This window comes from Onychostruthus taczanowskii, unplaced genomic scaffold, assembly GCF_017590055.1.
Source record: "Onychostruthus taczanowskii isolate IOZ18803 unplaced genomic scaffold, ASM1759005v1 scaffold18, whole genome shotgun sequence".
Lineage (NCBI taxonomy): Eukaryota > Metazoa > Chordata > Aves > Passeriformes > Passeridae > Onychostruthus > Onychostruthus taczanowskii.
The window spans coordinates 6,328,113-6,352,514 of record NW_024499017.1 but is presented as its reverse complement, the minus strand read 5'-3'; the positions used below and the strand labels follow the sequence as shown (position 1 = coordinate 6,352,514).

General features: G+C 57.3%; 2 protein-coding genes across 3 annotated transcripts; one reads left to right on the top strand and one right to left on the bottom strand.

Annotated features, from left to right (window-relative positions):
- Positions 1–6: 6 nt before the first annotated feature.
- ZNRF1 (zinc and ring finger 1) lies at positions 7–20,140 on the top strand. 2 transcript variants are annotated; one of them, XM_041400627.1, is made up of 5 exons: positions 7–712; positions 17,671–17,766; positions 18,406–18,511; positions 18,596–18,686; positions 19,065–20,140. In XM_041400627.1, exons 1-4 carry the CDS (start codon positions 268–270, stop codon positions 18,651–18,653), a joined length of 705 nt encoding a protein of 234 aa, XP_041256561.1. In that variant the 5' UTR covers positions 7–267; the 3' UTR covers positions 18,654–18,686; positions 19,065–20,140. The 2 variants fall into 2 exon arrangements, with proteins under 2 accessions (XP_041256561.1, XP_041256560.1); XM_041400626.1 differs by having other exon boundaries at positions 18,835–20,140.
- Positions 20,141–20,579: 439 nt separating this feature from the next.
- On the bottom strand, positions 20,580–23,971 carry LOC121333861 (probable D-lactate dehydrogenase, mitochondrial). Its single transcript, XM_041400625.1, has 11 exons — positions 23,829–23,971; positions 23,604–23,716; positions 23,190–23,331; positions 22,966–23,107; positions 22,541–22,700; positions 22,264–22,463; positions 22,064–22,192; positions 21,285–21,412; positions 21,116–21,206; positions 20,916–21,027; positions 20,580–20,839 (listed from the first exon to the last, which is right to left on the bottom strand). The coding sequence occupies exons 1-11, from the start codon at positions 23,916–23,918 to the stop codon at positions 20,674–20,676; spliced, it is 1,473 nt and encodes a 490-aa protein (XP_041256559.1). The 5' UTR covers positions 23,919–23,971; the 3' UTR covers positions 20,580–20,673.
- Between the last annotated feature and the right edge of the window lie 431 nt (positions 23,972–24,402).

Here is a 24,402-nt window from a genome sequence, read left to right as displayed (position 1 = left end):
CCCCGCCGCTCCCTCCCCGCTCCGCGGCCCCGGAGCCCTCGGCGGCCTCCGCCGGGGGTGACGGCGGCGGCGGCGGCGGACTCGGGGCGCCCTCGCCCCTGCGGGCCCGGCGGGGGGAGGATGCCTGGGGCGGGGATGGGTTTTCGCCCGTAGCTCCCCGCGCCCCCCCGCTTCCTTCCGCCCCCTCTCGCCTCCCAGCGGGGGCGGCGCGGCCCCGTTCCCCGCGGGGGGCTGTCGCTCGGCTCCCTCCGGCCCGGCGGTGCCCACATGGGGGGCAAGCAGAGCACGGCGACCCGTTCGCGGGGCCCCTTCCCGGGGGTGTCGACGGATGACAGCGCCGTGCCGCCGCCGGGAGGAGGGGGGGGGCCGCCCCCCTTCGGCCATTACCGGGCGGGCGGCGGCGGCGGCGCGATGGGGCTGCGCAGCCGCTCCGTCAGCTCGGTGGCCGGGATGGGCATGGACCCGGCGGCGGCCGGCGCCGTCCCCTTCGGGCTGTACGCGGCGGCGGCACGGGCGGCGGGGGAGGCCGAGCGGGCCCCGGGCGGCGGCGGCGGCGGTCCGGGCTCCGACTCCACGTACGCCCATGGCAACGGTTTCCAGGAGACGGGAGGCGGTCACCATAGAGACGGGATGCTGTACCTGGGCGCCAGGGCCTCGCTGGCCGACGCGCTGCCCCTTCACATCGCACCGCGGTGGTTCAGCTCGCACAGCGGTGAGTGCCGGCTCCCCGAAGCCTTCCCCCGGCTTCCCCTCCCTCCGTGGGTGCTCGGGGGCGGCGGTGGGCGCGGTTCAGCCGGGAAGGGGGAGCTGACCCCCTCTTGGACCCTCATCCCCATCCCCTCCCCGGCACAGACGGGTGGGTGCATGCTGGAGCTGGCATCTGTGTCAAGGTCAAGGGAGGAAGGGGTTGTGAAGGGAGGAGGCTTTCTAGAAGGGAGGTGTTTTGGCTCTAAAATATGAAGCAGTGGATGTGGCACCCCCACCCCATCCTCCCTTGACTTGGGGGATAGTGGTCTTGAGGATGCTGTAGCTCAAGACCTTGGGATTTGCAACCAGGCTGGGCACCTTGTGTCTCTTCTGAAGGTGTGTGAGGGCTGCCAGTCAGGTGCAGCAGTTCCCAGCCTTAGAAACTGGGAAAGAAGCAGAGAAAGCCTTTGAAAGCAAGGTGTGAGGATCTTTTTTTTTTCTCCTTTATTTTGTCTGATAAAGGGCCAGAGAAAGGCCAGAGTGGGTTTTCTCTTTCAAGCCAGCTGGCAGGGTTGTGGTGCTTAGGAGGAAGCAGAGGAGGAACTGCCTGCCTGTTTGACAGGGCTGGGAGGCCAGCTGGGCTCTCTTGCAGGAAACGTGTCAGGCTATGGGAAGGGGCAAGGTTACCCCCTTCACCCTCCTGGCTGGACTCTTCCATGTGTCCTGGTGTCTGGAGAGGAGCTCTCGCTGCGAGCAGGGCTGTGTCACTGACCTAGTTTTGGCTGGGTGCAGGGAGCGAGGTGGGAGGTCCTCCCTTCCCCTCCTGGCTGGAGGGGAAGTCATTTCAGGGATGTCTCCTTGTATTTCCTGGAATAGTCTGGGATTTCTCTCCCACCCGTCCCCCTCACAAATGCTGTGTTCTCCTTCTGTGACGTGGTCTGGGAATTTCATAATATGCCTTGGGACAATGCCTCATTTTCAGGAAGCCCTGAGACTGAAGCAGTGGATAAGAACAAAGTGCAAGAAGAGTCTCGTGGGGCCCACTTTCCTACTTCTTGAGAAAAAAAAAACTTGGAATTTTTTTTTCCCTTTGCCCAGTCTCCAGGGGCAGCTCTTCTCTGTTAGATGGAAGCTGTGTGTCTTGCATTGGATCCTCAGTGGCAGAATGCCCCAGGTCTGATTCCTATTGATCTGGATAAGCCAGGCTCTTGCCATGCTCCCTGGCAGATGGAGAGGGCTGGCATGTGGCACCAGAGTTGAGACCAAGTGCTCCTGCAAACTTTCGTGCTCCGTGACCTTGCACAGACTGTGCTGCTGCTCTGGTTTCTAAATGTAGAGAGAGACACAGCATCCTTCCAGGTATTCCACAAGCCTCTGTGGGAATGAGGGCCAGGGGGGCTTCTGCTGTGCCTGGTGCTGGAGCGAGGAGGGTCTCATTACAGAGACACCCTGCAGCTCACAGTGGTTGGTCAGAGAGTATCAGTTACATTTTAAACTACAATGCTGAGAGGCAAAAACCTCTTCAGAAAAATAAACCAGCTGCAAAATGGAGTAAGCTGTTTTTCAGCCACTGGAGTGAGTTAGTGCAGTGCTGCGAAGTTCAACACGGTGCCCTTGAAGATTGCAGCGTGAGGTGTGGGAAGTGCTGCAAGAACTGGGTTTCTCTGGTGCCTCTTTTGAGGCCCTCTGAGAGCATCTGAGCTGAGCTGAAGCGTGCACGGGCAGCAGCGAGAGCTGTTCAGTCTGTACCGAAGCCTCTCCCGGTGGTGGTTCTTCGTTGCTAATTAATAGCAAAAGGAGTAGAGGATGCTTAAAAACCCTTTTGAAAACTTGTCAGAGCTCATTTAACTTTTGCACTCTTCTCTTAGTGTAAGAAGTTAATGAAGGATTTGGAGACTGCAGGGAAGGGGGGAAGTAAGCCACCGCAAGATTGCTGAAATTCCTGTTAATCTCCCGTTGCAGCTGGTTAACCTCCAGCAGGGCAGTCAGGAGCTACTTGCGTCTTCCCCCCTGCCTCCCCATCGACCTGCTCCTCTCGTGGTGCTGAGCCACTCCATTAGCCACTGGAAAGTGCTGAAGCAGCAGTGCTCTGGTAAACGGAGAGGAGCTTTGACATTGCTGCGCGTGACTGTCCCTGCTCCCTTTGAAGGATGACTCGAGGGTGGGGATGAGGGGACCCGCCGACGTACCAAACCCACTCAGCATGAGGCATGGGATCTCTGGGATCTGCCTGAGCTGCTGTACCAGCGAGGCAAGGAGCCCCCCAAATTCTGTGGATAACAGGGCTGGAGAGTGGATTCTTGCCCTGCCTGCCCCTTTCTGCAGACCTGGATGGTGCCATTCTCTGTGTGTGGGTTGCATTCGTGTTTTTCAGGGAGCACTTGGGTTTGGGGGATGAGCTGGGAGCTCAAAGTGCAACCTGAGCTCTGTAGGTCCTCAGTGGGACAGCGAGGAGCTCTGACTTGAGGGCAGTGATAAGGTGCTGTTGCAGCAGTGTGCCTGTGATAACAGGAGCACACAGATAGTCTTGGCGCCTCGCTGCTTCCTATATCTGCCATGCAGAGTTTCCGTGCCTCTCCAGCTGCTTCATGGCTCACCAGGCCCCTCAGCAGGGACCCTGAGGAGTGAGCTGGGGCAGGCTGAGCTCTCTTCCCTGGCTGGTGTCACTCCTTCCCCTCTCTGCAGCTGGAGGCCTGCAGAAGAGCTAGAAGAGAGGAGGATTGTGGTGGGAAGCAGCTGGAGGCCTGCAGAAGAGCTAGATGTGCCTGGGGAGGAAGAGAGGAGGATTGTGGTGGGAAGCTTGTACAGAGGGAGGTTGCAAAGTGGTCCCCAAAGCCAGTGAATGCTGCAGCATCACTGTAAGGTGCTGTGCATGGGGGTGGTCAGTGAGAAGAGCCCACTGCTGAATCCCTCTGGGCTCCACTGTGGCTGCTGGAATGCCGGAATTGGAGGAGCAGTTAGATGCTGATGGCCTCTAGCCTGTCCCAGGGCGAGGGCAGGAGAGCTGCTGCTCTTGTGAACAGTGAAGCCTATATAAATCTTCCAGATGGGGTGGGCAAGGAGCTCTGGCATTTATGGTGGAGCTTGTCTCTTCCTTTGAGTGGAAGCACCTCTGTGCTCTGTGGGTGAGTCCTGTTTCCTGATGGGGATTTTCCCAAGGCATGCCTGCCGTATACACAAACAGTGTAACTGTTCTAGCACTGCCTGGAACTGCTCTGGGATTTCCCTGTCTGCCCGGGGTTTCTGAGATCTACTTCTTGACCTCCATGAGTGGAAAAGACACATCTTGCACGACTTTGGAATTTGCCTTCAGCACTTGACCCTGCATCTGTAGGTTTATGACTATTTAGGAGTTCTCAGTAAAGCCAAGGCTAGTGAGAAGGGAGAAAAGGGAGATGTGTGGTTTAGTGCTGCATGTCTCCAGCTTTGTGTGGTTCTCTTAGTGTCTCTCATGTTATTCATCAGAGGATCTAAGGGAGTTTGCAGAGGCTGTAAGTAGCTTAAAGTTTATCTGGAAATCCCACTCATCACCCAAAGCCCTTGAGTGTTTGAAGCTCTAATAAATCCATATCTCCTTGTCTGCTGGCTAGCCCAAGGAAACGCCTAGCTTATCCTCCTGTGCAGTACCACCAGGAATGTCACAGGCTTTCTGTGCACTGACAAAGCAAGCTGTTTGTCCTGGGTGTTGGTAGCACCAATGTCAGGAGGCTTTCTTTGCCAAATGAGCTGCTGTGTTCTCAGCAGCACTTTCCTGGAGCAGGAGGGCCTAGCCTGAAGAAGATGGGAGTGGTTTTAGTGCAGAGGTGGCAGCCAGGGTGCTGGGCTGAGTCTTTCTCCAGGTGCAGTTTGAGAGCAAAAAAGGCTGAAAGTGCTCTTCAATCTGGCTCCAGAGTAATGGGGTGGGAAATAGGGGTTGTTTGTTGGAGGGTGAGCTGAAGGTGTGTGTGCACACCTGTGTTGGGCAGCTCCAGTCTCTGCAAGCTGGGAAGAGGCCTGTCTGTGGTGAACCCTTGCTGGGCTCAGCTTTTAGTCCTGAGCCTTTTCTCGCTGGTGCCTGGCAATCCTTGCTCTTCGGATAGTCCTGCCATTGAAGTCTCTACACCAAAATGAAAAGGCTGAATTGTAGCTTGCTAGTCAGCTGCTCTCAGCCCTGACTGTCCTGCCACCAGTTTGTCAGCAGTGTGTTCTGGCAGCCAAAATGGGCCCACGGTGTCCCATGGTGTATCAGGCACAGCGCTGCCAGCTGGTCAGGGGAGGTGATCCTCCTGCTCTGCACTGCTGTGGCCTCACCTCAAGTCTGGTGTGCAGATTTAGGCACCACAATACAAGAAGGATATAAAGCTGTGAGAGAGCATCCAGAGGTGGGGCATGAAGATAGTGAAGGGTCTAAAGGGGAAGATGTACGAGGAGCAGCTGAGGTCACTTGGCTTGTTCTGCCTGGAGAAGAAACTGAGGGCAGAGCTCATTGTGGGCTGCAGCTTCCACAGGAGAAACACTGGAGGGTCAGCACAGATCTCTGCTCTGTGTCTACAGGATCCAAGGGAACATCATGGAGCTGTGCTAAGGGAGGTTTACATAGGATGTTAGGAAAAGGTTTTTCCCCCAAAGTGTGGTTGGGCACTGGAAGGCTCCCCAGGGAAGCGATCACAGCACCAAATCTGAAAGAGTTCAGAAAGTATTTGGACAAGGCTCTCAGGCACATGGTGTGGTTCTTGGGGTTGTCCTGTTCAGGGCCAGGAGTTGGTCTTGATGATCCTTGTGGTTCCCTTCCAACTGAATCTATGTTTCAACATGCAAACATGATAGGTGCTTCCCTACCCACTTCCAGGAGCTAGGCCAGGGGAAGGGCACCCCAAGGTCTGCACGAACTTGCCATTCTGAATCTATTTTTGCTAGTGGAAATTTCCAAAGATGACTGTTCTCAAACCATCTTTTTGTGGGTTTGGTGCTGGTTACTGTCTGAGAGCCGGGTCAAGCACCTGCATCACTGCCAGACCTGCGGATCATTTGGGAAGTGGGTACAGAAACAGTCCTGGTGACTCCCCACACTGGCGGTGTTCAGCTGTTGGGCTCTCCGGGTCTGGAGAGGATGCTTTTGTGCTTCTGCCTTCTCTGAGCCAGCTGGGCAACATCCACCTGGGACAGAGGGAAGAGGCAGCGGCTGCCTCGGAAGAGCAAAGTCTGAACACCTGAAGATGGGAGACTCGGAGGCAGCTTTGATGCACAGCCGAGCTGGAGATGAAGTTTAAGTGCGTCAGTGTTGGCGTGGTGCGTGAGAAGCCGGCGGTGGCGGCAGTTATCTTCAGTCTGCGCAGCGAGCGCGGGCTGTCTCTGCGCTGCCTTGCCTCCCAGTGCCCTCTGAAATCCCAGCTGCTTTCCTCAGGAACGAGGGCACTCATTCCTGTGCACACTAACCACTCTATAAACCTGAGCATAAATCAGCATAGGGTACCTGGGTGCCCGCTCCCTCTTCCACACATGTATCTTCTAGAGATGCTGAGGATGGTGCTCTCGTGCTCCTGGGCTGACCCACTTCCCAGCCAGGATTGTCTTCCCAGCCTGTGACGTAAGTTTATATCCCATGCTGGTTTGTTTTGCTGAGATGTTTGTTCCGGTGACTGGAATAACCGTAAAGGCTTCTCTTATTTATTAATGTGCTATTAAGGCTCCTCTCTCCTCTCTCTCGTTCGCTGGCCGGAGGATCAATCAGATACAGACATCTTTGGTGGAGGAGCAGTATCAGGCTGGCTCCTGGCCAAGGCAGCCGCGCAGAGTCATGGGAAAATGCTGCTAAATGCTGAAAATTAATTTCAAGAGAAGTGCAGGGAGGGAGAAAAGCCCACTTTGGAGGAGGAGGAAAAAAAAAAGGTTGATTCCCCCCCCCCCCCCCCCCCCCGATGTAATATCGCATGTGACAGATCAGACAGGCAGCAAAGGGCTCTTCAGATAAATTCCCTTTGCAGGGACCAGTCTTGTGGTGCCCCAGGCAGATGGTGGGCAACCACGAGGTGCATTTCGTGGCATCTGCTGCTGGTACACCTAAACCCCAGATGTGCTGAGTACTTGGTTTTGAGTAAATGTGACCTGGCTTTCTCCTGGTTCCCTTGAAAACTGAAATCATAAGGTCTTGGGAATTGGTGTGCATGAGCAGCCAAGTGATGCTGTAAAGCAGCAGGCCCTGATGCACAGCACTTTGCCCAGCTGCTTTGGGCTGGCTGTACATCGGGGTAGAACAAGCCTCCCTCTGTAGGGACACCAATTTTTTAATTTCAGATGGAGAAAGACTGGTTAGAGCTGGGCCTTAAATGTCTTCCCTACACCAGTTCCACCAGGCAGGTTTCAAATGCGGGTGAACCCATTGGGGGCTTGGGTACCCCCAGGAGTGCTCCTGCTGTCCCTTGCAGGTGCTGTGTGGCTGAATGCTTTTGCTTAGTGCTTTTTGATGAGAGCTGTTAAAGGTGCAGCTTCAGGAAGCTCTGCTGCCTGGGGCCTCTTCTCGTGCTGCTGCACAGCGTTTCCGTGGGCAGAGCCCAGCTCCTGGCAGGTTTCCTGCCCTGCTGTGCTGCAGGCAGGGGAGGGGAGTGCTTGTGGTGGGGGACAGGGTCTGCTTCTCTCTTGTCATGGTTTAACTTTCCAGCCCACTGCAGGTCCATAGAATCTGGGATTTGAGGAAGGTGGAAGGAAAGGCCAGAGAAGCAGCAGGCAGATCTTCATGGCTGATTTCTGTGCTGCTGGCAGGGGGCTTGATCTATTGGTGCTCCCTGCTGTGATCCCTGTGCCTCCACACTGCAGGGTTTGTGCCATGTGCCACCAGCTGATCCCGAGCAGATGCATCACTCAGACCCAGCACCGGGTCTGTGGGCAGCTGGGGGTGTTCCATCCAGGGTGGGGAATGGTTCCTCACCACTGGAGAGGCTGAACTGCACCTCTGAGGTGCAGCTGACTCTTCTCTCCCCTCCTTCCCTATAGACCAGAGCTGGCCAGCATCAGCACCAGGCTGACCCTGGTGGTGTCATGGGCTGAATGAGCTTGGGAAATTTGTGACTCCCTGTGCTCATGCACACTCATGTAACTGTGGGGTTCCCATCAGTGGCATGAAGTTAGACTGTGTGCCTTGGAATGGTCTTGCGGCACTTTGTAGAGAAGAAGAGAGACGCTGTGGAAATATTTACCTTTTTGCTAGTTTTAGCAACCCTAGCAGAAATTTCCTAGGTTGTATATTCCCAGTTAGCACCCTTGGTTAATTGAGTTTATGTCAAGTTATGGTCATAGTTCCAGAGACACTGTCACCTGCCAGGCAGAGAAGAGGGGCTGGGGCAGATCCTGGTGAGGGAAGCACAGCAGTGCAGATGAAGAATGGAACTGAAAGCTGCTCAGAGCAGTTTCCTGGCCCAAGCAGGCAGGACAGCGTGACAACAGTGAGTATTTTTAGAGGCCAGCTGCCTGCAACACAAGAGGGGGAAAGCAGCAGTCAGGCAGGAGAACTCAGTGATGCTGACCCTGTCCCACATCTCTGCCCAGCATTTTATTTCCTTCCAGGATGAGGCCACTGGCATTTCCATGTCCTCTGTGTCTCTTTGCCTGTTGCTGCCTCAAAAGACAGGTCTTTTCCTTCTCCCCCTGGCTTTCACCATGGCTGTGAGCTTCTCTGATCACAGCTCAGTGATGTGAGAGTGGTGCCAGGAGCTCTGCTCTTCACATCCGGGATGGTTGCATTACAGCTTGGGGTGGTGGGCGTTTGGGGGATTGTTTTTTGGAGAAGCCTTTGTCACCAGGGAGGGGGAAACCTGCAGATTCTCCTGCAACTGGGGTAATTGCAGTCATTCATTTGGGAGCTCTTCCTGCAAGGCGATGGAGCTGCACTTTGTCAGAAGCGCTGCAGGGGAATTACATCCACCTTTCAATCCATGCATCCAAGGCCTAGACGTCTGTAGCCAGGGAAGAGGAAGCGAGGTTGGCTCCTCTAAGCAGATGGCCTAAGTTATTGTCTGCAGGGAGGTCGAGTCAGTCTGGGCTGAGATCAGTTTTGGAGCCAGCCCTCTGGTATCTGGTGCTGAGCAGGACGGGCTGAGGCTGAGCACCCTGCCTTGGTATTTCAGCTCATCCCTGGTCAGATCTTGCTGCTTTGAAACAAATGTCTATTTGCTTATTTATTGTACCAAATTTCACAGCCCTTGAAGTCTTCTGTTTGCCTGGGTCTTACCCTTCTGAGGGGGTTTTTAGATGCCTTTGATTTCTTTTTGCTCCCTGTAGACAGGTACAAAACAGGTGACACCCTGCACCTAGTCCTGGGTGAATGTTTCATGGGAAGATGCTGCTTCACAAGGCCCTGCCCAGCTCGGGAAGTGGGGTTACACTCTGCTCCTCTGGGTGTTGCCTTTTGTCATGGGGAAGAGAGAACTTCAAATCCTACAGTTGGGGTTTTTGTCACCTGCAGCCCCACTGTCCTTCCTCAGAAGGAGCCCTTTTCACGTTGGAGGTTGGCACATGTTGAAGCAAAAAGACAGAGAAGGTGGGGCACCTGGGCAGGGTTGTTCCTGCCTGTGGCACAGTGTGTAGCCCCTCCTGCCTCCTCCAGCAGGATCCAGCGTGGGCAGACCCTGCCACTCTGAGGGGCTCACTCCTGTGAGATGCTGTGCTTTGTGTTTTGGAGGGCTCCCGGAGCTGCAGAAGGCTGGCTCTGTCTGCCAGCTGCCTCCGTGCTGCAAAGGCAGCCGGGAAGCTCTGGAGCGTGTATCCCCATCCTCAACACAGATCTTCCTCCCAAAGCCCTGGCCTTTGGCTGTCAAAGGAGTGCTCATGCTGCCTGTCTGGGCAGCTTGGTGCTGTGGAGAATCCCTCCCCTTCTGCACCAAGTACAACAGAGAAGGGTGATCACCCCCAGCTTTGCACCTGCTTTTTCCCCTTCCTGCTATCCTGGTAGGCTGGGGCATTCACTGGGTATCCCTCAGCAATCAGTCTGTCCTGGGGAGCAGGGAGATGCTCTGTGCTATGCAGCCCTTCCTACCACATGAGGGGCAGGTGAGGTCAGGACTTGCTCTGCAGCATGCTCCTCACTTAGGTTTTTTTTTTTCCAGTGGTGGAAAAATTTCAATTTTTTTGTCTTTCTGCAGAAATAACCACTGTGAACTGGCTGTGAGTGTTCCCTAGCCATGCACTGCTTGTGGGTGGGTGCAGCTCTGTGTGCCTTTTATGCTCTGTTTGCTGCCCACTACATAAAAATTGCCCTTTCTGTACCCCAAAAAGCAACATGCCATCCTTTCCACACACCCCAAGGATTGGGGATGTTGCACTGATGAAAACAGTGATCCTGCCACCATGGCCCAGCCACAAAGACATCCTCCACCATGCTCTTTATGCAGTGCTGCTGTGGAATGCCTGGGGAGGAGGTGTCCCAGGAGCTGTTTGGGATCACTCCCTGGCAGGAAGGAGTACGTGGGTGCCATCAGTGCTTGGCCATACTCCCAGTATCACAAAGCCAGGGCATGTCATCATGTGCCTCTGGAGTGTCCCATCATCCTCCCAAGAGATCATCTGAAGATGAGGCATGATGGAAGCACAAGTTTTCTTTGGAAAAACCCCAGGGGTCAGGAAGCAAATCACCCCGTGGGGTCAGATCCGGCTGGGTTTGGGAGTGGCTCAGGTCAGGCTTTGGTGTTTCAACCTTTCCAAAACTGGGAATTCCTCTGGCAGCTCCTCAGTGCTGGAGCCTGGCAGTGGGGACTCCGTGGGTGCCTCCCCAGCGGATGTCTTAGTCAGAAATGACTCACCCCACCATCCCCACGTGACACTGCCTTGCTGCTCCCTCCCAGTCCTTGCCGAGCCCAAGTGCCAAATTCTGTCCCTTCCTGCTCTGATTTCCAAATTGCTGCATCCTGATGTGCTGCCAGAGTGCTCCTTCATTTCAGCACCTGGGACCCCCTCATCGCCCTGCTGGCTCTGTGCATCTTGCAGATGATTGCTGCCCACAGCAGGGCTTTGGCTGGGCCTCCTCCTTCCTATGAGAAATACGTGGGAGGAAAAAAACAGGCATTCAGGCAAACCCTTTGGAAATTCCCAGGTGTGCCTGTCCTCTCTGGACAGTGACTTTGAACACCTGAGCATCCCTTGAGAGGCGTGGAGGCAGCACCAGAGCATCCCTGCACTTCTCCTGAGGCATGACATGGCCCCAGACCTGTTTTGTGCCTAGCAGGAGCCCTGGATAAGCTTGTAGCTTGGTAAATCTGAGCCCTGCAGCCCGACAGCAGGAGTTGGAGGTGTTAATGCCTTTGCTGGGCTATCACCCAGGACCCCTCTGCTTAACTTTGCTCTTCTCTGGGATGCTAAAATTAGCTTTGGGCTACACATCCTTATGAAACCTGTTCCCAAGCAGCTGGGGGAGTGTTTCTGCAGTAAACTAGGACTTGCCAGAAGACAGGGTGACCCTGAGAAGTTGCCTTTTTCATCCATATCTGGGGGAACTGATTCTGCAGTATAGCCTGAGCTGTACGAGGGAGGTGATCTCTGTCTTTACCATAGGTACTTCTGTTCAAAAATTGCAATTGCAACCACGAAAGGGTCAATATTCAAGCAATATCAGGCAAGGAGGGTACTTGGTGTCTGGACATCCTGTGACCACATAACCAGGCCTCTTTGTCCTTATGCTTCTCAGTGTCTGTGGGCTGTGCTGGAGGTGTTTTGTAAGGCTTTGGTGTGTCCATCTGCTGAGAATCAATAGCTTTGGGTGCTCTGGAGCAAGTGTTCCTGTGGGGTTCCCTCTCCCGTGTCTCCTGCTCCTTTCCAACTCTCCAGCTTTCCTCAGCCCCAGAACTGCAATCTGTTCTCCTTCTTCCCATCCTCCCCCACCACCTCCATAAGAACCCAACTGGCTAAAAAAAATATAGCTCTGCCTCCTGGCTTGCAGCAAGCTAGCCTTGGGCTTCTGTGATGTGGTGTCACCCAGCCCCTCTGCTCTGTGTCCTGCATCTCTTTGACCCCAGTGATTTCCCTACATCCCACCTGAAGCATTAATGCCTCTTGCTGCCACATCTCTTTTTTGTGGCTTGAGTCAGGTGGGAGTGGACAGCGGTGTCTCCAAAACACAATGCCTTGAGCATTAGGATTGTGCTGCCCTTGGCCAGCTTCGTGTTCCATGGCACATCCCTGCCACGCTTGGCTGGTGTGGGCTGACCTGACAGCAGACAGCTGCCATGTGTAGCCTTTGCCAGGAGCACACCAGGGACAGCTTTTCTTAGACTTTGGAATACCTGGCCTTGCACAGAAGTAGCTTCTTTTTGGGGTGCTGCTTTCATATTGCAAACATTTATTTTCTTCCTTCTCAGCAGCTGAACTGACTCAATCAGCAAGGAAATGGTGGGGTGGGATGGCGATGGAGCAAGATCATCCCTCTGCCAAGGCAGCAGAAATGGTTGAGTTTCTTTCCAAGCACTTCCATCCAAGAGATGTGCCATCCAAGAGGTTGAGTTTGTTTCCAAGCCACATTCCCTGCTTGGCTGATCATTTGGGGCTGGCTCACTGGCATCCCCCAGCCTTGCCTCCCTTCCATCCTCAGGAAGCTGTGATGTCTTATTTCCTCCCTGGACCCATCCTTCATGCTCTCCAGCTTCTGTGCAGCCTTGAATGAGGAGGAAGGACGCTCGCTTTTTCAAAGCTGGCAAATGAGGCAGCTTAAGTGCTTTACTCCTTCCTGCCTACGTGTCCCTGCTCGTGTCAGCCCTTGTGCTGCACAATAGCCCAGCACCATGGTGGAGTTCACCCAGTGTCTTGAGTCCTGCTGGGGCAGCAGGGCTGCCTTGGACCTTGGCTCCTGCCTCTGCCCGTGCAGCTGATGCCACTTGCTTCTGCAGGGGGAGGTGGATCCTGGCCTGGTTCTGTGGGGTGCCCTGGCCTGCAGGCACTTGATGCTGCCTCCTGCAGCATTGCTGAGGCTGGTGGAGCATCACTTCCATGGTGGGCTTCCACTCATGAGGGAACACTCATGGAGTCCTCAGCTGCCAGGTCCCTGCTGTGCCCCAGTGCTGGAGAGGTGCTCTGTGCCTCCATGTGCCATCTCCAATGTGCTGCTCTGTGACCGTTGCTTTAAAAAATGAGGCTGCTTTAAATGCATAGGGAATTTATTTTCTAGGAGGTGTTGGGTCTGAATATCTTGGCTCTCCAGATTTCCTTCACTTGGCTGGCACAGAGGATAACACCTCCCTGATCCTTTCTTCCCTCCTGGGGCTGTGCTGGAGCCCTCGAGGCGTGAGGGAAGGGGAGGACTTGGAGCCCCTTTGGCTCACCCAACCCCACATGCTTCAGACTGACCAACTAGTCTTTCAATCTTTCCCTCCTCTTCAATCATTAGTCTAGGTTTTTCCAAGATGATCCATGTATTCCAGCTTCCACCTGGTGCTGGTTCAGCTGGCAGCGTTAGGGTAGCCTGGTGGAAGGTGGGATGCTCATGGTTTACTCAGCAAGGAGGAGGCACCAGGACTGCATGCTTGGACCAAATATTCTCTGGTTTTTATCTCATGTTTGGATGCGTCCTCACCTGGTATAAGCCAGCTCCCTTGGCTGAGAGCCCAGGGTGCTCTCTGGAGACATGGAGATGGGCTCTGCAGCTGAGGTCTCCAAATCTTCCATGATCATCAGGCAGCCTGGAGCTTCCCCAAGCTCCCTGGTTCTTCAGGTGTCCTGTGGGGTGGCTGGGCACTAGAGGAGGGATCCCTCCTGGGCCAGGCACGTTTTGGGGAGTTTGTGTTGCTGCTCCCACTCACAGGGCTCCTGGTTTATCCCATGGCAGTAGTGGGAGACTGGGCAACCAGGGATCCAGTTGGTGAATGCTGTGTGGGCTGTTGTGTCTGGGCTGCTGCTTCCTCCTGCCTTCGGGGCACATCATCCCCACCGGTGTCTTCCTCCCACTGCTGGAGGTGCTGTGCAGTGGAAAAGCTGCTGCTCTCCATGTTTGAGCCACGGTGTCCTCCTGCCAGGGCTGCTCCTGGTGGCACCGTGGCCTGTAAGCAATCTGCCTGGAGCACACCCAGCATGAGGAGGGTTTGGCAGGTGAAGGTAGACATGGCACATGCCTTTCCCTGGGAGCTGGGACAGGCTTGCAGCTCCTGTGGACATGGTCTCACCCCTGAAGGGAGCAGCCACTTGTACTCTCAAGATGTGGTGTGGTTGACCCTGTTGTACTGCTTGTAGACACAAGTGATGGGAATTTCCTCTCCCAGCTCCAGAATCAGCTCTGTCTGGGATACTTAGAAATGGGTTGGAAAGGTGTCTCGATCCTCCCACCATCACTAAATTCCTTGCAGTTCTGTGGCATGCTTCTGGCACTGTGAGGGTTAACCACCCAGCTTTTTCAGCATTCATAGGACCGGGTGGAGATTTTCAGAGGTTCCCAGCTCTGCTTTGCCCAGCTCTCTAAAATTAACCATGTAACCTTCCTAAAAATACTCAGAGGGTAGTAGCCTCTGGAGAGCCCCAGCGCCACTTGCTCCTGGTTTCTAGACCAAGCCATTGGAGAGATTAGATCACCTGCCAGCCTGTGTCTCACAGCCCTGGAAAGCCCTTGGCTTTCTCAACATCTCCTGCAAGGTACAGGAGTCCAGCTCTTGACCTGAACCTGCCTTTCCAGGCCAGCCCCCTTCCTGCACCACCCTCCTCTTCTTCACATGCTGTTGTTGGGAGCTGGTACCTGCCCACACATTTCTGCATGAGGTGACAGTGCCAGCTTCAGGTTTAATGTGCCGTGGGCAGGAGCATCACCAGCTGCACCAGATGCCTTTGGAGGGAGGAAGTGTCCATGGCCTTTCCCTGGAGCAACCCCCAGGCCTCCCCATGGGTGTGGGAGGCCCAGGCAAGGAGGAATAGCTGGGCCCTTCCTCTCTTTTTCTTTTTTTTAGGCGTGTGGGAGGAGGACATAAAGGGCTTGAGGAGGAGGGAGGGAGCTGAATTTTCCATGAGCAGCTGTCAAAATGTAATCTCCTGCGTTGCTCCGGCTGGCAGCTTAGGCAGGATAAATTAACGGGGATTTCGGGGAATGTGGAAAATACCATGGCCTGGAGGGGGCTGGCCATGTGGAGAGCAGCTCTTTCATCCTCAGGACAGGCTTCTGCCTGAACTGTGAAGGATGTTCCAAGGCACCGGGCTTGGTGCTTGCTGCTGGCTGTCCCCTGGCCTCACTGGTTCTCTGCCTGTCACCTTCACCCAAAGGTCACCTGGAGAAGGGGTGGGGAGTTCACCTCTGCCTCCCCTTTCCCTGGTGGTGGGCTCCTGTGCCTGCCATGAAGGGAAACACAAGCAGTTGCTTTTGCAATGTCAAGTATTTGTGCCGACAGCTGGGGTGCAGGGCAGCCCCCCGCCCTGGGGGCCCTTCCACACCAGCTCCTCGCTCCTGCTCGAACTTGGGAATTCACACAACTACATATTCATCTTTCCTTTTTTTCCCCCCTCCATCTTGTGAAATGCAGAGCCAGAAAAGTGTGTGCGTGCTTCTGCACTTGGCTCAGCCCCCAGACCTGTCTGGCTGGAGGATGCCACATACATGCTGGGGCTTGAGCCTGGGCCCCTCTGTCTGCCCAGTGTCCCCACGTCCTTGCCATGGGGCTGTGGCGGTGTCAGGAGTGCCGGTGCCCCAGCCAGCTGCCCGGGGAGCAGCGAGGAGCATGAGGAGTGTTCATGCCTGCTATTTATAACCGTGCTAAAGCTATCCCAGCTAGCAAACAGGCCTGGAGATACAGCAACAGCCGCTCGCTGGAGCCTGCAGAGGACCCTGCTCGTTGCCTGGCCCTGCTGCTTTGCTGGCAGCCGTGCCCTGGCAGCCACAGACCAGGCACTTTCATCTGGGGCCTTTTCCCTTTCCATTGGTTGCACGTCTCATAGGATCCCTTCGGGTGCTGCCGGAGCTGGCAGATCTGGGACAGCTGTTTAAAATAACACATTGGCACAGAAAAGGGGGGACCAGAGGAAACGAGGTCTGCCCACACACAGCGCAGGGAGCAGTACTGAACCTCTACAAACGCCGTGCCCTGACACAGAGGTTGCAGACAAAATGCCTTTTCCAAAGGGAGCCCTTCACAGCCGTTCCAGGGCTGGAAGCAGTGCCCAGAGCTCCCCGGCAGGGACCGGTGCCGGTGGCGCTGGCAGAGCATCCGCCAGGCGGGAGCAGTTCAGGCGGGGACAGGGACAGGGACAGGCGGCTGCCAGGGGAGCGGGCACCGGGAGGGCGTCTCACAAGGGGAGGCCAGTTGGGTCTTGCAGCAGGCAGCCTGGGAGGCTATCTGAGCTATCCGCGCTATAAATACACCGGGCGGGTAAACACTGGGGAGGAGGAAAAAAACAGCTACTTCAGCTAATGGGCACGGCTGCCACAAGGTATAAATCGGTCAGGAGTAAAATTAGGCTGGAGAGGAGAAGGCACTGCCCTATCGCCTGGGGCTTGGTGCAATTGGGGCTGCACTCAGAGCAGACACCCTGTGGCTCAGCCAGGCTGGGCAGGGATCTGTTCCAGGGTGGCAGTGCTGCCGGCCAGCAGGACACCCCACTGGAGGACTGCTGGGCTTGAGAGCTCCTTTTAGCCAGTCCTTTTAGAGCCAATCCCATACCATCCATGGTGCTCATCCTTGCTGCACCTTCCTGGGAAATAGCGACACTCTGGAGGGGCAGGATCCAAGCACCTGGGAAGTAAAGTATTTATCGCTGCTGTTAATGAGCAATGGAGTGTTGAGAAGTTACAGGGGCTGTTTGCACAGCAGAGGTCTGAGCTGCCTCTCCTTAAAGCCACCCTGTACTTTCTCTCTTACAAGAAGCCAAAAAAAAAAATGCCCTGTCCACATCCACGTGGTGGCAAACAAGAACCTGATTCATCCTTAGATAATTTGTGTACATTCTTTTTCTTTTCGTTCCTGAGCAGCCTTTGCATATATATGAAGACAGCTCTTAAGCGGCACTGCAGTCAAACCTGATCTGCTTTTAGAAGGCAGATCCTTAAATTACCCTCTCCCTCTCTGCAGGCAGGGAATTGCTGGATATTCTGGTGCAAACCCGTGGTGGTGGCATGCGCGTGTTCGGCTCAAGCTGCGCTGCTCTGCTGGGCAGTGACAAACCTCATGGCCTTGAGCTGGCTGCAGTGAAAGGGCAGGGAGTCCCAGATGGGTGACCTGCAGGGCTGCTTGGGTTCTGCTCCTTGTGAGTTTGGGGCTTACAACCTGTATTTGGGCCAGCCTCAGTGGGGCTGAGGATGATGCCGTGGTGGTCTGCATGGCTCCAGCAGGTGATGACACTGGTGTGACACCCTGGCACCACCCAAGCAAGGTCACAGAGCAGATCTGGGCATCCCGTCCAGCTTCATCCAAAAACCCAAATCACCAGGCAGGGTCAAGGTCAAGCTGGCTCATCAGCCTGCAGAGTCCTCCTGCTTCTGGGGAGGCAGGCTGGCATTGGAGGGGTCAGCACCCACTTCACTCCTGTGAAAAGCTGGACAAAGCAGCCATTTGTGTTTGAGGCTCCAATCTGCCAGTCCTGTGCTGCAGCCATAGAAAAAAACTCCTTCCTTGCAGCTTTTCTGGCTCAGCCATGTGGTGCTGAGCTCTGGCAGCAGGGACAGCACTGTCCAGGCACAGGGACGTGCCCATGCACTGCCAGTGGCTCGGTGCTGCATGCCCCAGGCTGCTGCTCGCCCTTTAAGGCCTGGCAGCAGCTGATGACCACGTGTGCACTGCCTTGGCACGCTCTCCGTGCCCTCTGCGCGGCGGGCACGGGACAGCCAGCGCAGCAGCTCGGCGGCTGTCCCCTGTTCGGTGGCTGTCCCCCACGCTGGTGGCCGGCACAGGATGAGTGGGTGCCCAGTGGGTGCTGTGTGGGGTGAGGGTCACCATGCAGGCAGCAGGTGAGGGGCTGCCCGCTGCCGTGCCCCACCATGGCCCCAGGGATTCCCCGGGATGCAGGGTGGATGGCTCCTTCTGCCCTCACTAAGGGCTCGTCTCTCTGCTCTCCTTCCAGGTTTCAAGTGCCCCATTTGCTCCAAATCTGTGGCTTCTGACGAGATGGAAATGCACTTTATCATGTGTCTGAGCAAACCTCGCCTCTCCTACAACGGTAAGGGCCAGGCTGTGTGGGGGGCACGGCGTCCTGCCACCCTGGGATGGCTCCGGGCAGGCTGAAGAGACGTTTGCTGCAGGCAGGCGGCTTGGCTGGGCTTCCCAAGAGGGCTGTGCTCTGGCAGGATGGTGCTGTTCCACTCTGCTCCCCCTTCATGGCTCAAGCCTGCTCCTTTTGCTTTCAGGCTCCTTTGTAACACAGCCCCCTAGCCCGAGGGGGCCCCCTCCCCTCCCCTCGGTGCCACAGGGAGCCCTGCTGGCGCATGTCCCCCTGGGCTGTCCCCCAAAGGGTCATTGCCTTCCTCCTCTCCTTGCTGGCCTTGAGCACTGGGCTGCAAGCTCCAGCTCTGGCATCTCCCACGTCTCTCCTGACCACTAGTGTGGGAGTGATGCTTACCCCATACTGGTTGGTGTTGTTTTGGAAGCCAGGGGTAAGGGTTGTGTTCACTCCAGATGCCCCAGACCCATGTGCCCCCTGTGCCTCCACAGGAGCCTCCTGCCAATGTTTCCCAGCACTGTTGCCATTCTGCTCCATCCCAGCTGCCCCCGCAGCAGTGACCCTGGGCTCCACTCCATTCCAGGGAGGGGAATGCTCTGGTGGTCCCTGTCTCACTGCTGCCCTGTCCTCCCCTCCCAGATGACGTGCTGACCAAGGACGCTGGCGAGTGCGTGATCTGCCTGGAGGAGCTGCTGCAGGGGGACACGATAGCTAGGCTGCCCTGCCTCTGCATTTATCACAAAAGGTACCATGCCAGGCGGGTGGCAAGGGGACAGGCAGGGACACCTGAGGCTCAGCAGCACGGTGGTAACATGCTCTCCTCTTGCAGCTGTATAGACTCATGGTTTGAAGTGAACAGATCTTGCCCAGAGCATCCTTCTGATTGACCCGCCGAGCGTGCTTGCTGACTTCTCTCTAAGGTGAGCCTGTGGTGGGCTGCTCAGAAGGGACATTCCCATGTTGGGTTTAAATCCAGGGCTGGAAGTGGAGGACAGGGTGGGATAGGGTGGGACGTGACAGCCGGGGCTCCTGCTCCTCACCCGGGACGGTCTCTCTCTGCCTTTGCAGGGCACCTTGCTATACCTGCTGTACCTCCTCTCCCCGTCCCCCCTGCCCCGCCTGGAGTTTTGGGCTGACTTTAAATTCCTCGAGAAGACAAAAATAAAACCCAGAAACTTGAATCCACTTGGGACAACGGCGCAGTTTTTATTTTATTTTATTATTTTTTATTTGTTCTGTTGTTTTTCTGCTTTTTTGTTTTGTTTTGTTTTGGTTTTTTTTTTATTTTAATTTAAAAGACTTAAAACAAAAAGAAACATCCAGGAGACGACAGTGTGAGAAAAGCGGAGCGACCTGCTCTCCCCTCCACAGCCGCTGGTCACCAGGAGAGCTCTGCCTGCCAGGGAGGCCCCGGGGACGCCCTCGGCCGAAACCCTGCCATGATGTTTGGCTTTTCTCCCCGAACCGAAAGGGGAAAGCTGCCGGGGGACAGCCGGCCAAACGGAGCACGCGGCATTTCTCACCGGCAACCCCCCCACCTCCCACCCGGACTCGCCCGGGGGCTCTGCTCGGTTTTTTTGCACTGACTAAACGGGAAATTCCTCCTCTCTCCCATCTCCCTTTTGGAGATCTCCACCCCGGGCCCCGGCAGCGTTGAGATGGGGACTCTGCCCCACGCCGGGAGCGGGGCCACTGCTCCCCCCTGCTGAGTCGCAGGGGTCCGTCTTTCAAGTGTTTACAATGAGAAAAAAAAAAAGGAAAAAAAGGAAAAAAAAAAGAAGAAAAAAAGAGAAAATGGACAAAAAAAAACCAAACAACAAACCACAACTGAAGCTTCGTGTTGACTGGCGTGTTCTTCAATTTGAGCTTCCCTGCCCCGGTGATGTTTACAGACTGGTCACTCTTTAACTCAGCTATAACCACTCAGAGACTGGAGAGCTGCAGCATCCCCGCCGCCCCTCCTCTGCCCCCTCGCCGGGCTCCTCTTGCCAAAACCGCCTCCCCTCTTTCTTTTCCATCGGCTTTGAGTTGAACCCTTTTGAGGAGGGTATGGGGAAGGCCCCAGTGGTCCCCCGGATGCCCCCAGCCACCCCCAGTTGCAGGGGTGGCTTTGCTGGAGGTGCCAAGATGGTGTCATTTCATGGCAGTGACCCCCCTCGCCCATCCCCGTCCCCTCCTGGCGCGGCGGGCGCGTTTTCGTTGGTGAGACCTCCCCTGCCGGTGGCCGTGCCCCTGCGGGAAACCTTTCTGTATTTATATATTAAAAAAAAAAACGGGGGAAAAAAAGAGTTCAGAGCTTGGGGGGAGCTTCCTTCATTAGTCAAGGTGTTTTGATATGGTATTAAAACAATGTTCAATAAAACATTCACTGTTATTTTATTTCACTGGCTTTCTTGGTGAAGGAGATGATGCCAGTGGGGTGCTGGAGCCCCCTACCCATGCCAGTTCCCCTTCTCTGTGCCTGCCATGTGGGGATGGCCGCAGTAGTGCTCAGCAGGTGCCAGAGAGCTCCCACCTGGCACTGGCAGCTCTGCATCTCTGGGGAAGTGGCTGAGGTGGGGCCCTGATGATGCCCTGCCCTGGGACAGGGACCTCCTGGGAAGGGGCTGGGGGGTCCCTATCCCCCTAAACAACTCCGCAGCACATGGACAGTGTGAGTGCAAAGGGTTTATTGGGGGTTTGAGGATCCCTGACCCCCAGAAGTGGGGATGGGGTGATTTGTAGGGACACATACAGTGGCACTACAGGCAGCATGGCCACCCTAGCCTTGCCTCCGGGGGCTGAGGCTCCCCAGTGTCAGCTCAGCGGTAGGGACACATACAGTGGCACTGCAGGCAGCATGGCCACCCTAGCCTTGACTCCGGGGGCTGAGGCTCCCCAGTGCCAGCTCAGCACTGGTGCTCCCCCTCAGAGCACCTTGCCGGGGTTCATGAGGTTGTGGGGGTCGAGTGCAGCCTTGATGGAGCGCAGGGTGTCCAGGCCCTCCGGGCCCAGCTCCTCCTGCAGCAGTGCCCGCTTGCCCAGTCCCACGCCGTGCTCCCCGGTGCAGGTGCCCCCTGCTGCCAGAGCCCGCCTGTGGGACAGGGAAGGACAGAGGATGGGGACATCTGTCTGTCCAGCCCCAGCCCCCCAGAGCACCGTGGCCCCACCTGCCCAGGCGCTGGGTGAAGGCGTGGATGTGCTGGGCCTCCTCCGGGTCCTGGGAGTTGAAGACGAGGATGCAGTGGAAGTTGCCATCGCCCACGTGTCCCACCATGGGTCCTGCGAGGTCACGGGTCAGGTGGGGTGTGGTGTGGAGCATGGTGACCCCCCATCCCCCTCTGTCCCAGGGGGCTGTGGCCCTGCTGACCGGTGAGGCTGGAGGCCTGCAGGTCCTGCTTGGTCTCCACCACCACGTCAGGCAGGCGGGAGATGGGCACACAGACATCCGTGCAGTAGCCCTGGGCCAGGGAGGGCAGAGCTGTGGCACTCGGAGCACCATGGGCACTGCTGCCATCATCCCCACCCTCGTGCCTCACCTGGCAGCCGGGGCGCAGGGCCAGCGCAGCGTACCAGGCATTGTGGCGCATGGCCCAGAGCTGCTCGCGCTCCTCCAGCCCTTCCGCCCAGGCCAGGCCGGAGCCACCGTTCTGTCGCACGATCTCCTCTGAAGGTGACCAGGAGCTCTGGGACAGGACCCACAGCACCCCCAGGCACCCAACCCTTACCCAGGACATCCAGTGCCCATCCTGGCCACCCATCCCACATCCTTGGATACTCCCAGTCCCTCTGTCTCTTGTCCCTGTCCACCACCCTGTGGCACCCCTAGTCCCCCCTATCCCATGTTCATGAGCCCCTCAGCAGACGCCCAGAGCACACACCCATCCCTCACCCTAGTGTCTTCCCAATCCCCATCCCAAGCATATATTGCTGGTCCCCTCTCCCTGATCCTGGGCACCTATGCCTCTCCTCAGGACACCCCTGATCTCCCATCCCCTATCCATAGGCAGCCATCCATGACTCCAGGCCCCCAGTTCTAGGCTATGGTCACTTGTCCCTCATCCTGATGACCTCAAGGTATCCAGTCCCCACCCGGCCCTGGGCACCCAACCCTCACCCCAGGACATGCCTGGTCCCACTGTCCCATGTCTTGGACACCCATCACTCACCCCAGTGCTACATCATGGCCCTCCAGCACCATGCTTCACTTCAGAACACCCTGATCCCCCTGTCCCCGGGCACCCATCCCTCATCCCTGGGTGTCCATCATGGCCCCCAGCCCCTGACACCCTCTCCTCCTCCCTATTCCAAGCCATACCTGTCTGCTGCTGCTGCTCAGCCAGGCTACGCCGGGAGCCGTGCAGCTCCAGGAGGAGCGTGGCTGCCACTGGCAGCCCCATCCCACTGAAGCGGCCGCAGGCATCTGCCATCACCTCATCCAGGAACTCTGGGTGGGAGGAGGCAGTGTTGGGCTGCACCGCTGGCACTTGGACCCCACCTCTGGCTGCGGGCACTCACCGATGCGGGCCACGGGCACGGCGGCCTGCAGCACCTGGACGGTGCAAGCCACGGCCGCCCCCACGCTGGGGAAGGAGGCGATGGTGACAGCAGTGGCCTCGGGCAGCGGGTGCAGGCGCAGCGTGGCCTGAGTCAGGAAGCCCAGGGTGCCCTCAGAGCCCACGAAGAGCGAGGTCAGGTCGTAGCCGGCAGCCCGCTTCCTGCACAGAGCTGGTGAGCAGGGACCCACAGGGCACATGGCCAGCCCAGCACAGCCCCCCAGCCTCCCAGCGCCCACCTGGGCTGGCGCCCGGCGCCGGCGGTGTGGAGCAGGCGCCCGTCCGGCAGCACCACGCGCAGGTTGAGCACGTTGGGGCGCATGGTGCCGTAGCGCACGGCGTTGGTGCCCGAGGCACCCGTGGCTGCCATGCCACACAGAGAGGCGTCGGCACCAGGGTCTGCAAGCAGGGGATGGACAGGGGAGGCAGGTGAGATGGTGTCCACTCCCACATGGACACCACTGGGACTTCAGCAGCAGCAAAACTATGGGCATCCCCAAAAGCAATGGGGCCATTACGCTTCCATTCACGTGAGCACTCCTCAGAGCACAGCACAGCTGTGGACACCACAGCACCCCCAACACTCCCACAATGCCCTAAAGGAATACCCAGTACCTCCAGTGCTGCCACCCCCAGCTCCATGACCCCCTCGTGCCCACAGTACCGACAGGGAACCAGAGCCCCGTGCCACGCAGGTGCTTATTGAGGGCCTTGCGGGTGACACCGGGCTCCACCGTCACCGAGAAGTCCTCGAGGCTCAGCTCTGCGATGGCGTCCATGCGGCTCAGGTCAAAGCAGACACCGCCCTGGCACAGGGGCACCCGGGGGTCTGGGCACGGCCGGGCACCGAGAGCCCCTGGGGGTCAGAGGTGTCGGGGCAGCCCGTACCTGCACGGCATTGACGCCTCCTTCCAGGCCGGTACCGGTGCCGAAGGGCACCATGGGCACACGGTGGCGGTGACAGAGGGCTGCCAGCTCCTGCACCTGCCCCACGGCCTGGGGCCACACCACGACGTCCGGGGGGGCACAGCTGGGGCACAGGCAGCACCACTGACCAACTGACTGAACCACTTGAGCCTCCCCATGGCCCTTCCCCAGCCTGCCACTTGTCACGTGGCCCTTGCCTTCCCCACGGCCCCTTGTCTTCCCAAACAGTTCCCATTCCCGGACCCAGCCCCCTGCCCCATGACCCTTCCCTTTCCAATGGCTCCTGCCTTGCCCGGATCTCTTTCCTTCCCTACGAGCCTTCCCCTTGCCACGGTCCTTCCCCTCCCCGGGGCTCCCAGCTGCCGGGGCACTCACGGGTGCATGGACTCATCGTGGCCGTGCTGCTCCCGCACCGCTGTGGCCGTGGAGACATTGGGGGCCCCGACCACGGCCCTCAGGGCCTCCACGAAGTCAGGGGCCAGCGAGGGCTGCGGGGGGAACAACGAGGACCCGTCAGGGATCCCTGGGGAGGGTCCGATCGCGGGCACGAGGCCAAGTGGCCACGTCAGGAGCCGAGTGGCTTTGGAGCCCTGGCCCCACCTTGGAGCTGCTGCTGCGGCGCCCCGGGGCTGCCGCCAGCGCCAGCACCCTCCGAAGGGCCATGTTGCAACGGGACAAGAACTGGAACATGGGAACTGCACAGGACAGGGACACTGCCCTCCCCGCAGCCTGTCTGTCCCTCCCCCACGCTGACACCTTAAGGTGGCTCCAGTCACACGCCACCAGTGCCTGGGCTCATGTTCCCATGCTGTCCCCTGCCTGGGCCGAGTCACTGCATTCACCATGGCCCCGACCATCACAGGTGTCCCCATGCCTGCTCAAGTATCCCCACAGCTGGTCAGGGGCCCATCACCCCACAGGAGACCACATGTCCCCACGCTCCTCCCTTCCCAGACACGAGTCCCCATGTCCCCCTGCCCATCTGTCCCCATTCCCAGTCAGGGGTCCCCATGCCCTCTGTCCCTCTGTTCCCATGCACAGCCAGCTTTCCCCGTTCAGGCACAGGAGTCCCCATGTCTCCCTATCCATCTGTCCCCATTCCCAAGCAGGTGTGCCCAAGTCCCCCTGTCCATCTGTCCCTATTCCCAGTCAGGCGTCCCCATGCCCCCCTATC